Raw genomic sequence first — 14,056 nt, forward strand, 5'->3', positions numbered from 1 at the left:
GCGCTTTGCACAAAGGTCCACTTGACCACCGACGCGTGGACAAGTGCATGCGGACAGGGACGCTACATTTCACTGACGGCACACTGGGTGAATGTAGTTGAGGCTGGGACTGCTTCCCAAACTGGCCCGGTGTACCTCGTCTCCCCGCCTAACATTCCTGGCAGGGACACGAGAAGAACACCCCCCTCCTCCTCCTCCTCTACCGCCTCCTCCTCCGCCACCGCCTCCTCCTCCTCTGCCACCGCCTCCTCCTCCGCTGTTAGATTGACCCCAGCTACGAGTTGGAAACGTTGCAGCACTGGCGTTGGTAGACGTCAGCCGGCTGTGCTGAAGCTGATCAGCTTGGGGGACAGACAGCACACTGCCTCCGAGGTGAGGGATGCCCTCCTCGATGAGACGGCAATATGGTTTGAGCCGCTGCACCTGGGCCCAGGCATGGTCGTTTGTGATAACGGCCGGAACCTGGTAGCAGCTCTGGAGCTTGCCGGACTCCAACATGTTCCATGCCTGGCCCACGTCTTCAACCTAGTGGTGCAACGTTTCCTAAAGAGCTACCCCAATGTTCCAGAGCTACTGGTGAAAGTGCGGCGCATGTGCGCCCACTTTCGCAAGTCGACAGTAGCCGCTGCTAGCTTAAAATCTCTCCAGCAACGCCTGCATGTGCCACAACACCGGCTTTTGTGCGACGTCCCCACACGCTGGAACTCAACGTTTCAGATGTTGAATAGAGTGGTTGAGCAGCAGAGACCTTTGATGGAATACCAGCTACAAAACCCTAGGGTGCCACAAAGTCAGCTGCCTCAGTTTCACATCCATGAGTGGCCATGGATGAGAGACCTTTGTGACATCCTACGGGTCTTTGAGGAGTCCACAAGGAGGGTGAGCTCTGAGGATGCGATGGTGAGCCTTACAATCCCGCTCTTGTGTGTTCTGAGAGAATCCCTGATTGACATCAGGGATAACTCAGATCACACAGAGGAGTTAGGGATAGCATCCGATCCGTCACAGCTGGAGAGTAGGTCCACACATCTGTCCGCTTCACTGCGTTTAATGGAGGAGGAGGAGGAGGAGGAGGAGGAGGAAGAAGAGTTGTCCGATGATGTGATGGTGATACAGGAGGCTTCCGGGCAACTTCGAATCGTCCCATTGTTGCAGCGCGGATGGGTAGACATGGAGGATGAGGAGGAAATGGAGATTGAACTTTCCGGTGGGGCCAGAGGAGTCATGCCAACTAACACTGTGGCAGACATGGCTGAGTTCATGTTGGGGTGCTTTACAACCGACAAGCGTATTGTCAAAATCATGGAGGACAACCAGTACTGGATCTTTGCTATCCTTGACCCCCGGTATAAAAACAACATCTCGTCTTTTATTCCGGTAGAGGGGAGGGCCAATCGCATCAATGCTTGCCACAGGCAATTGGTGCAGAATATGATGGAGATGTTTCCAGCATGTGACGTTGGCGGCAGGGAGGGCAGTTCCTCCAGTAGGCAACCAAGTTCTCACCGGTCCACACAAACGAGGGGCACACTGTCTAAGGTCTGGGACACCTTGATGGCACCCCCTCGCCAAAGTGCCGCCACGGAGGGTCCTAGTGTCACCAGGCGTGAGAAGTATAGGCGCATGTTGCGGGAATACCTTTCCGACCACAGCCCTGTCCTCTCCGACCCCTCTGCGCCCTACACGTATTGGGTGTCGAAGTTGGACTTGTGGCTTGAACTTGCCCTATATGCCTTGGAGGTGCTGTCCTGTCCTGCCGCCAGCGTCCTATCTGAGAGGGTGTTCAGTGCAGCCGGTGGCATCATCACTGACAAGCGCACCCGTCTGTCAGCTGAGAGTGCCGACCGGCTCACTTTGATAAAAATGAACCACCATTGGGTAGAGCCGTCATTTTTGTGCCCACCTGTGTAAAGCACCCCAACATGAAACTCCATGTCTGTACTCAACCTCTCCAATTCCTCCGCATCCTCATACTCATCCACCATAAGCGTTGCACAATTCTGCTAATACTAGGCTCCCTCCACCCTGATTTCCCCCAACTCTGCTGGTTAGAGGCTCCCTCCACCCTGATTTCCACCAACTCTGCTGGTTAGAGGCTCCCTCCACCATGAATTTGCCCAAACTGGGCTGTTTAGAGGCTCCCTCCACCATGAATTGGTCCAAACTGGGGTTTTTAGAGGCTCCCTCCACCATGAATTGGTCCAAACTGGGCTGTTTAGCGGCTCCCTCCACCATTAATTGGTCCAAACTTGGCTGTTTAGAGGCTCCCTCCACCATTAATTGGTCCAAACTGGGCTGTTTAGAGGCTCCCTCCACCATGAATTTGCCCAAACTGGGCTGGTTAGAGGCTCCCTCCACCATTAATTGGTCCAAACTGGGCTGGTTAGAGGCTCCCTCCACCATGAATTTGCCCAAACTGGGCTGTTTAGAGGCTCCCTCCACCATGAATTTGCCCAAACTGGGCTGTTTAGAGGCTCCCTCCACCATGAATTTGCCCAAACTGGGCTGGTTAGAGGCTCCCTCCACCATGAATTGGTCCAAACTGGGTTTTTTAGAGGCTCCCTCCACCATGAATTTGCCCAAACTGGGCTGGTTAGAGGCTCCCTCCACCATGAATTGGTCCAAACTGGGCTGTTTAGAGGCTCCCTCCACCATGAATTTGCCCAAACTGGGCTGGTTAGAGGCTCCCTCCACCATGAATTGGTCCAAACTGGGGTTTTTAGAGGCTCCCTCCACCATGAATTGGTCCAAACTTGGCTGTTTAGAGGCTCCCTCCACCATTAATTGGTCCAAACTGGGCTGGTTAGAGGCTCCCTCCACCATGAATCGGTCCAAACTGGGTTTTTTAGAGGCTCCCTCCACCATGAATTGGTCCAAACTGGGGTTTTTAGAGGCTCCCTCCACCATGAATTGGTCCAAACTTGGCTGTTTAGAGGCTCCCTCCACCATTAATTGGTCCAAACTGGGCTGGTTAGAGGCTCCCTCCACCATGAATTTGCCCAAACTGGGCTGGTTAGAGGCTCCCTCCACCATGAATTGGTCCAAACTGGGGTTTTTAGAGGCTCCCTCCACCATGAATTGGTCCAAACTTGGCTGTTTAGAGGCTCCCTCCACCATTAATTGGTCCAAACTGGGCTGGTTAGAGGCTCCCTCCACCATGAATTGGTCCAAACTGGGTTTTTTAGAGGCTCCCTCCACCATGAATTTGCCCAAACTGGGCTGTTTAGAGGCTCCCTCCACCATGAATTGGTCCAAACTGGGCTGGTTAGAGGCTCCCTCCACCATGAATTTCCCAAAACTTGGCTGTTTAGAGGCTCCCTCCACCATGAATTGGTCCAAACTGGGCTGGTTAGAGGCTCCCTCCACCATGAATTTGCCCAAACTGGGCTGTTTAGAGGCTCCCTCCACCATGAATTGGTCCAAACTGGGTTTTTTAGAGGCTCCCTCCACCATGAATTGGTCCAAACTGGGCTGTTTAGAGGCTCCCTCCACCATGAATTTGCCCAAACTGGGCTGGTTAGAGGCTCCCTCCACCATGAATTGGTCCAAACTGGGCTGGTTAGAGGCTCCCTCCACCATGAATTTGCCCAAACTGGGCTGTTTAGAGGCTCCCTCCACCATGAATTGGTCCAAACTGGGTTTTTTAGAGGCTCCCTCCACCATGAATTGGTCCAAACTGGGCTGTTTAGAGGCTCCCTCCACCATGAATTTGCCCAAACTGGGCTGGTTAGAGGCTCCCTCCACCATTAATTGGTCCAAACTGGGCTGGTTAGAGGCTCCCTCCACCATGAATTTGCCCAAACTGGGCTGTTTAGAGGCTCCCTCCACCATGAATTTGCCCAAACTGGGCTGTTTAGAGGCTCCCTCCACCATGAATTTGCCCAAACTGGGCTGGTTAGAGGCTCCCTCCACCATGAATTGGTCCAAACTGGGTTTTTTAGAGGCTCCCTCCACCATGAATTTGCCCAAACTGGGCTGGTTAGAGGCTCCCTCCACCATGAATTGGTCCAAACTGGGTTTTTTAGAGGCTCCCTCCACCATGAATTTGCCCAAACTGGGCTGGTTAGAGGCTCCCTCCACCATGAATTGGTCCAAACTGGGTTTTTTAGAGGCTCCCTCCACCATGAATTTGCCCACACTGGGCTGGTTAGAGGCTCCCTCCACCATGAATTGGTCCAAACTGGGGTTTTTAGAGGCTCCCTCCACCATGAATTTGCCCAAACTGGGGTGTTTAGAGGCTCCCTCCACCATGAATTTGCCCAAACTCTGCTGGTTAGAGGCTCAATCCACCCTGATTTTCAAAACAAATGTTGGTGCCAACCTCAACTTACTACAAGGGCCAAATTCACTGCTGGTGACAAGCTCTCCTCACTGCAAGTGCCAAATACACATGTTTCAAGGTGTTTTCCTACTGTCAGAGAGGTGGTATTGAGTGTGTAAAGTGTGTAGTTGTTAGGCTGTGATGTTGGGGTAATAGAGGGTCTTTGGTGTGTTAGATGCCCCCAGACATGCTTCCCCTGCTGTCCCAGTGTCATTCCAGAGGTGTTGGCATCATTTCCTGGGGTGTCATAGTGGACTTGGTGACCCTCCAGACACGGATTTGGGTTTCCCCCTTAACGAGTATCTGTTCCCCATAGACTATAATGGGGTTCGAAACCCGTTCGAACACACGAACATTGAGCGGCTGTTCGAATCGAATTTCGAACCTCGAACATTTTAGTGTTCGCTCATCTCTACTTGTTACCACAGCCCCATTAATATTGATGTGCATGCTTCGATAGGATGTTGGTCAAGCTGTGTGGTTCTCCTAATTCTTTACATCTACTACTGTCTGAACAAGGAGGATTTGTGGTTTCTAATCCCCCGCCTAATAAGACGTCCAGATATCTTGTTTGATGTAAGAACCAGTGTCTTCTGGTAAGAGTGGTTTGACATGCCTTGAAACCCACAACAGGACTATGGAAATTTGCTGTCTTTTCCTGATTATTAAAGAGACCACAAGATTTTCCAGTCGGTCAAAACATACGGCAGGGAAAAAATCATTTCAGTGTAAGGCAGAAATTCCACAAGAATGTCTGTATTTCACTTGACCATTGTGTTTAGTATAATAAATGATGATACTTAATAATAGACAATTACATTACTATATGTTGTTTATATAGCACCAACACATTCCATGTCACTGTCCAGAGAATGACAATGCTCCGCAGGGCAGCTACAGCCATATACATAAGATGTCGGCCAAAACTGCAGATGTCTACATGACTGGCCAACCATCAAGAATGTATGGGGGTCGCTTTGTGTTTGTTATATTTAAAGGGGTGTTTGGGTTACAGATATTGATAACCTATCCCTAGATATCAATATTAGATCAAAGGTGGGCGCTATTCAAAGTAAATGGGAGTTCAACTGCAGTAACCCGATCTGGCCCACTACACAGAGAATGGAGCTGCGCTCCGGTTATGCTTGCTGAGTTAGTTCGCGAAATGCTAATCGAGGAGGTTTATGGGTGTGGGATCCTCGGCCAATCTGGGATTGATTACCTATCCTAATGATAGGTCAACAATATCAGTAACCCAGAGAACTACACATTATATTTATAAAGCTCCCCGCCAAATATAAAAATATTCACATTAGTAATACAAGAGTGTAAACAATATAGCAAAACCTGCAATGCCCCCGCCCCACTTTGAGCCAATCCTAATACTGGTGTGTTCTTATTTCTGCCTTCTCAGACACCCGAGCCCGGGTACAGCTGCCCCCTTTATACCTCTATAGCTAAGCCCCTGGAAGTAATGTATCTGCCCGTTCCCCTCCACTACTTCACGATGTGGATGATATATTGTTACTGATATAGAGATTAATTAGAAAGTTGACATCAGGTTATGGCCCGCGGTTCCCATAGGCCCGCTGCACGCACTTATTATCCACAGATCATGGCTTCAGTGAGCATTGCAGGGAGACATTGCAGACTGCTAAGCATCAATTAGCCATCTACAGGGAATACAACAGCCCATTTGTTTTTGCCAGTTAATGCCACATTTCTGTGGGCAACCTCAACTAGAAAAGGTCTACTTATGGTTCTCAAGAGAGGAATTAACCAGCTGTACCCACTGCAGGAGGCCCATTAGTACTTGCAAAAGCCCATCATGGCATAGAAGAGATGTTGAATCAGAATGAAATGTTTGATAGCCCAGTACGTACAGTCTGATGTGCTCTTGTATATGCTTATACTGTATAATATGTTCAATACAGCTGTCCGGTGAATATATTTGCAACCTAAAGATGACTATTTAGACTCTGTGGAAACGCAGCTTTTTTTTGCTGTGTTATTTTGAGCCAAAGCCAAGAGAGGCTACAATATAGTAAGTGTGTATACTTCTACCTCCTGCTCAGTTTGCAGCAAAATATACCACAAAAAAACTTTTTCCGCAACATGGGGCCTCAGCCTTAGGCCGGTTGCACACATCAGTGTGATGCTGGCCATGAATTAAAGGCACGGTTGGCACACAGGGATGTCCACCGTTTGCTGCCTGTGCATGGGCCATGCTTCTGCGTCTCCTTTCATTAAAGGGATTGAATCATTAAAATGACATTTTTTCTCAATAACACGTAGGAATAGCCTTAAGAAAGGCTATTCTTCGCCCACTTTTCTTCTTTAACTTGTAGAAATCCCAGTTTTTGTCGATATGTAAATGAGATCTCTGGCAGCACTGGGGGCGTCCCCAATGCTGCGAGAGAACTCTCCAGCGACGCCTCTGTCTTCGCCTGGAACAGCCACTCCTGCGTCTTCTTCTGGTGCTGGCTTCAAACTTCTAGGCATGCGCAGCCGGATATGCTGTCGGGCCTCGGGCAGAGCCGACTGTGCATGCCCGTGGCAATTTTCCTGTGTAAGCGGCCATTTTCTTGGTAGAGCCGACTGTGCATGTTTGAGCGCTGAGGACCGCCCTCAGTACTGCGAGAGAACTCATTTACATACCGAAGAAAACCGGGATTTCTACCGAACGGCGGCGCGAAGAAGACATCTAAATGTAGGAGAAAGAATAGCCTTTCTTAAGGCTATTCCTACATGTTATCGAGAAAAAATGTCATTTTAATGATTGAATCCCTTTAAATCAGGGGTGCTCACACTTTTTCAGCATGTGAGCTACTTTATAAACTGACCAAAGGATAAGATCTACTACCCACTTATTGTGAGCGGGGCCTGTGGGCGAAGCCTGTGGACGGGGCAGAGCGTGAGAGCAGGAGACAGCTCTCCGGTGTCTGTTTGTTCACAGCGCAGGCTGAGAATCATCTCTGTACACTGGCAGACCGGGGCCTTGCACTCGTTTGCAGTCAAGGCTGCGGCGGCCCCGCCTACAAGTGTCCGGAGATGACTCTCAGCCTGCGCTGTGAACAAGCAGCACCTCGGCTCCCTTCATCCCTAAGAGCAGGGAGCGCGTCATCCCCCGGAGCTGCTGCTGCCCGGCCTGCAAGTGTCCGGAGTGCTTGTTCACAGCGCAGGCTGAGAGTCATCTCCGGACACTTGCAGGCAGGGCCGCTGCAGCCCTGACTGCGAACGAGTGCAAGGCCCTGGCCTGCCAGTGTCCAGAGATGATTCTCAGCCTGCGCTGTGAACAAGCAGACACCGGGGATCCCTGGCTGCATCCCGTGATCGACCCATGCGTCCTTCGCGATCAACGTATTGGGCACCCCTGCTTTAAATGAATAAGAGCCATGGAAGCAAGGGCCACAAAATAGGACAGGAATAGGACCTTATATTGGATGGGAAGTATATAGGAAGCTCTTATACGTTTACCTTCTGCTCAATCCACTCCTGGCTTGGGCTAAAAAAAAAAACGCAAATAAAATAAAGCTGCATTTCCCCAACATGGGGCCTTTGTCTAAAGGGGTTATGCTACGAAAAGTATTTATCATGAAGTCATAGGAGAGAGGAGAACTAGCTGATATGCGAGCACATGGCCGTTGAATCCTATAGTGTAAATGAGCAGTATTAGTAAATCTGGACCATTGTATCAAACAGCGACATAAACAATAAGTATCACATAGCAGTCTATTTACAAACACTTGGTAATACTAAAATACATACATCTCCAGAACTACTGAAATCTGCCTGTCACATCCCATAGTCACTGTGCAGTTGTTAGAAACCCTGAGCAAAAAAAAGCAAAACCCTTCATTCTTCAGCTGACCGAGAGGGATCAAATAACTTCTGCTGTGTACTAATATTTTCCAGTAGCTATGCCAATGATAATCCTTTCCAGACAGCTCTCCATGCGCAAGCAGCAATGTCTCCTCCCCGCCCTGGCACAGACATTTTATAAGACACCTTCCACCTTCCTAAGTAGCTTAAAACCTTATAAAACAATCAACAAGTAAAAAATGTCATTATTCTCTATGTATGTAAGTGCAGGGAGGGCGGTATAATAGTTCTACCACAATGTTCTCGGTTTTCTATAGCAGGCTCCGGATATGGCTGCTTTTCCCAAAGACTTCTCTATAGGACGTAGTCAGCGTGTATGCATGAAGCCTTAGGGCTCAGTCACATAACAGGGTACATCAGTTGTGTGCTAGTGTTGTGTGTTGTATTAAAGCATACAGCCCCATAGACTTTAAAGGATCTATTCACAACCATTTTGTTTTAATGATCCGTGTGAACGATCCAAGAAGAAAAAGAGTTAGTTATTTCTCAGGCAGAGTCAATGGGGGCAGAGTCATGGATATCTATGAGGGATCCATGAATTCAGATTACCCTCAAGTGTGCACTTGCCGAGGGTAGGGCTCTCTCGGATGAATGTATCCCAATTTTCAGTCCAGGTTGCTTAGCTCACAAAGAATTGCCTAGACCGGACACAACTATTAGTATTCTTATTAAATATTCTTATTTACTGGCACCTTCTCTTATCCAAAACTGATAGGGTTAACTTACATTGACACAAACGGGTTTTATCTGTGAAACTCAGTTTCTGTGTGAGATGTGTTTACTGGCCTGAACATAGACCGGGAGACAGTCTCCTAAAATTACAGTTATCTATGATGCTCGGAGTCCCTGCCTCCTAGTGATATAATGCCCTGTAGTTGTTATAGCAGAGAACAGTATTTGACAAGGTGGCAGGGATTCCTAGCACCATAGATAGATATAATACAAGGAGTATTCTCCAAGCATAGTGTACAAGCTGGTAAATACGGCCCACGGACAGTCCATGGTTGACGTATGAAACTCTTAAACACTTAAAGCTGAGGCCCCACTTTGTGGAAAATCTGATTTTTTTTGTTGCAGATTTTGCTGCGGTTTTTGAATTATGGCCAGGAAGACGTATAAGAGATTCCTATATATTTCCCATTCCTTCTGTAGCCACTCCTGGGTTTCGCTCAAACAAATGCAGCGACATCTGCAACAAAAAAAAGCTGCTTTTCTGCAACATGAGGCCTAAAGGGGTTAGAAAAACATGACTGCCTTTTTGCAAAAACAATGCCACACCTATCCACAGGCTATGCATGGTATTGCAGTTCAACTCCAGTCTCTGCTATTATAGCAGGCAGAGGCAATGGACAAGTGTGGGGTTGTTTCTGTAAGGAGGCAGCCATGTCTGCAATTTCTTAAACAGCTGACGCATTGTATATTTTCTTTAATTTCCAATGACTTTTCATAGTTTTTTTGTTATCTTCTGTGATAAGATATCACGCTGCAGCAGTTTAACCAATTTCTGAAGTTTGGGTTAACCCTGCTACATCATAATACATATGACAACAATATAAAATTATAAATGAACAATTCCATTCGCCATGCATTTACAGAATAAATCTGAAGCCAACAAGTATGAAAGACGTTCCTCATGTCTCCAGCTCAGCTGCAGTTCTGGCACATGTCCCTCACAACATGTACTTCTAATCCCCATCATAACAAGTGGGATCCCTAAGCAAGGGAGGGCCAGCCAAGGAACCTGAGAATGGGGGTCAGCCAGGGAGCCTAAGTCAAAACTGTGTGTCTACAGTCCTACTGAAGGCTAGACCGCCCGTCCTTCCAAGAATAGGAGCACCGAACATCCAATGCACATCTATTTCACAAAAGTATGAAAACAAAAGTATGAAAAATTCCCAAATAGGTCACAAAGAGTTAAATATATTTGCAATGTAACATAAAAAATGCAAAGCACTGAAGTGATGACAACGTGGAAGAGCCATGAAACATACAGTACCTCAATGTGACGTGGATGATAGGAACCCGCACGGTGCTACATTAGTTACTTTCTGATAACACAACTCCACAATGAATTCTGTGCATTGGACTAAGGTCATTCCTAGAGACGAAGGAGTCAAATTGCAAAAAAACAACTGTGAGTCTGTCCAAACATGGGCAGTGACGGGTCAGGCAGAGAGCACCCAGACAGGACCCTGGTATTCACAGCAGTCAAAGGTCAGGGATGTTCCAGAATCCACGAATTGTGTTGGAAACAAATAGCACAGAACAGGATCGTCCGACAGAGCCAACATGAGCAAAGATGCTGTCACTAATGTAATACACATCAAGTGCAAATAGCGACATTATGATGATACTTTGTGTTCACTTCTGCTTTGTACATACAGAATGATAGAAGGTGTGGACGCTATGGCGGCATCATCAGCTGTGAGAAGAGTTCAGAAAGGGCTGGAAATTTCCTATATGTCAGATATAGCAATGTGGTATATGCTGGCATATACCTATATAGTAATCTGTAAGCACTAAAGGTGGCTATATATAGCTCGTACATCCATCTAATGTGTGTAGCGTTTTCTGAAGATCCCCGATGACAGAACAATAGATCAGTTGGGTAACAACATCATCGAGATAAGTCACTGCTATAGATGTCTGTCAACAGTTTATTCCCCTCCCCCTAGAGCCAAGTGTGCCAGTCTATAAGGGGATCAACCAATTACGTGTTCACCAGACAGCTGTCTATGGCTAAGTTCACAGAAACTCCGCTGCAGAAACTGCCAAAAATCATTGGAGAGAAAAGTCTTGCACAGAAGACTTTTCTCTCCGATGCTTTCCCTATGAAAATTGTGGACACCACATGTACTCCCTGTTTCAGTGGTCCGGCTCGCCATCATTTGGCTCCCCCAACGGACCCGGAGATGGAGAGCCCAGCGCAGATGTGATCCTAGTGTCAACTCTTGCTCAGACACTCTATATCCATCCTATGGATTTCTATTAGAACCAAAAGATTTTCCGTATTGCAGGGCTGCACCTCTAATGAGGCGAGGTGAGGCGAAGGCCTCAGGCGGCAGAAAGGCTAGGTTCACCACTGGGCTAAGGCCACACACAGCAAATCACTACCAAAAACATGATCCTTTTTTCTGCAACATTTGTCATAAAAAGTCCGCAGAGTTTTCCTCTTATACCAGTATGGAAAATGCCAGCATTTCCATAGTTATAAATGACATGCTGCGATTTACAGGAACGCAATTTTTTTTTTAAATCGCACCATTTCCGCTGTGAATTATTTTCTGCAATGTGTGGACGGGATTAGCTATAATCCCATCCACTCTGCAGGGAATGTAAAATGCAGCGTTTTATGGAACATGGAGCCAAAAGAAGGAATGTAATAATGGATCATAAATATCTATATAAAGTAAAAACATTTCGTTTCGGCTATATTCACACGCAGTTCCAACCCTGTTTCTATGATCTGTTGTATAACCTGAAAATCTGGTCCTTGGTTTTTACTATTACTATTATGTGTGTATCTATAGGTTACTATTTTAATAAAACTATATAATAAATTCAATGTTTCTACAATTAGAACATGCAAAAATATTTACTAGTAAATAAGCTAATATAGTGGTTAGTATTGTGGCGCTGCAGAAAATAATGACATTGGGGCACATTTATTAAGCTATTTGCCTCTTTTTTTCACATAAATTGCGCCTTTTTGTGGCCTAAATGGAGATACATTGCACGCTGTATTTATGACTTGTGCCTTTTTAAAACATCTTCGTTCGGAGCTCGCTTGGGGACCCCACGAATGGAATACTGAACACACTGACAAGCGGTGACCAATGAAAGCACACAGGCCCTATAGACTAATGGAGGGCCGTGTGTTTTCTGCGTGGTGTCCGCACGAGCCATGCGGAGAGGAAGTATTTTTTTCTCCACGGGTTCTGTGCAGACACCACGCAGAAAACACATGGACCCCATTATAATCTATGTGCTTTCATAAGCTCACCGCACTCAATGCATTCGGTATTCCACTCGGGGGTCCCCAAGCGGACTCCCAGAACGGAATACCGAACACAGATATGAACCAGGCCTGAGCCTTCGTATATTGAATAGGTCTAAGAGGTTGCACATTCTTCTTCTTCATTTTACACAAGTGGTCACTGTGCATGAGAAATTATACAGTAACCATCCACAGGTACCCACAAAATATAAGTGATAGGGTGCAAGAGGGAGGTTGGTGGACACCAATAGGAACTTCAGGGACTTTGACCATTTTCTCATATGGGTCCCATGTATTTCTGATTATGGTTTTGGTTGAGACCAGTTAAATAATAAGTGATCATAGCAAGTTAAGACCAGGTGCATTTAAAGGCATGTTCACAACTGGCAGAAATTTTTGCAACTGATATGGCGGCAAGCACAGACTCAGATGCAATAAATCTGCTGAATGTAAATATAGTTTGAGGCTTACAAAATAATTAGGTATGACACTTACCTCGTGGACTTCCTCAGAAGGCGGCGGCGGTGGCGTGCTTCTATTACTTGGACTAGCTGTGCGTTCATTCTGTAAAGACATATTGTGTTAGTTATATTCATTTAATGCCCCTTCTAAAAACATCCAACTGCCTCAGTACTGTCTGTAATAACATCCCCTTCACATCAAATTTGGCCATATAAAAAAAGTCAGTGTAATTCATCTGTCTGCCACCTGAGGGCGCTAGACTACAGATGCATTATTCGTTATTATTGAGAGGTCAGCTGCAGACTATTACATTACACACAGACATATGGAAAACTACTGACACTTTGTAAGGAAAGTTTTCTAAGGATGTAACAGAAGCCGCGTAGCAACTAAAAACCTGCAATATTCATTTAAAGGAAATGTACGATAATAATAATAATATATGATGCCTGTAGAGTTTGGTAGATTGTAAGCTCTTGGGAACAGGGCTGTCATTCCTGTTGTGTAAATTGATTCTTTACTCTGTAATGTCTCATTTTGTCTGTACATGAACCCAATGATTTGTAAAGTGCTGCGGAGTATGTAAAGGGAAATATTTATTCTTATAAATGTATTATTATTTATACACAATTTCACATACAGTATAGATATATACACACACACATTGTACATATATATATATATATATATATATATATATATATATATATATATATATATATATACACACACACACACACATTATATATACTGTATATATATATATATATATATATATATATATATATATATATATAATCTACTGTATATGAATGATAGGATGACGGGTCTTCAATATCAGATCAGTAGGTGTCCGATCTCCGGCACCCAAACAACCAGCTTTTCTAAGTGGTTGTGACGAATGGTTAATACCCCATCCTCTGCTCAGGCCATGTGAGGTCACACTAATTGGTCACATGGCCTTTGTTGGTTCAGTCCCATTCAAGTGAATAGGACTGAGCTGCAATACCAAGCACAGCCGCTATACAATGGCCCTCGGTCTGACATGCACTGACACTCATCCCAACACTGCAGCCTTGTCAAACTGCTGATCATCGGGGGGTGTAGGGTGTCAGACCCCACCAAACTGATGCTGCTGACTTGTTCTGAGGACAGATCATCAATATCATAGTATGAAAAACCCCTTTCATGAATGAATAACTAAAAGGTGTGCTCATATATTTTTGCCCATCAGCATTCCCCACCAGACCAGGACTTTTCGTGTTTAGCTATTTCCATGTGACTTCTTAGAGATACCTGTACATTAATTCCCGGGCTACACCTGTAGTTGCCGTGTTATAACTTGCAAATACAGATGCAGCCCAGCAATTTGCAGTAATTCACATGTGATCGCT

The 14,056-nt window shown here is 46.1% G+C and overlaps 1 protein-coding gene across 4 annotated transcripts in view; it reads right to left on the minus strand.

Moving 5' to 3' along the window:
- The window catches only part of TACC2 (transforming acidic coiled-coil containing protein 2), a 101,513-nt gene that overhangs the window by 72,148 nt on the left and 15,309 nt on the right, over positions 1-14,056 (minus strand). For all 4 annotated transcript variants that reach the window (XM_075257471.1, XM_075257470.1, XM_075257468.1 and 1 more), the window contains exon 4: positions 12,696-12,764. In XM_075257471.1, the coding sequence (XP_075113572.1) occupies positions 12,696-12,764 (69 nt within the window). The remainder of the gene's footprint in view (positions 1-12,695; positions 12,765-14,056) is intronic.

This window comes from Leptodactylus fuscus, chromosome 10, assembly GCF_031893055.1.
Source record: "Leptodactylus fuscus isolate aLepFus1 chromosome 10, aLepFus1.hap2, whole genome shotgun sequence".
Lineage (NCBI taxonomy): Eukaryota > Metazoa > Chordata > Amphibia > Anura > Leptodactylidae > Leptodactylus > Leptodactylus fuscus.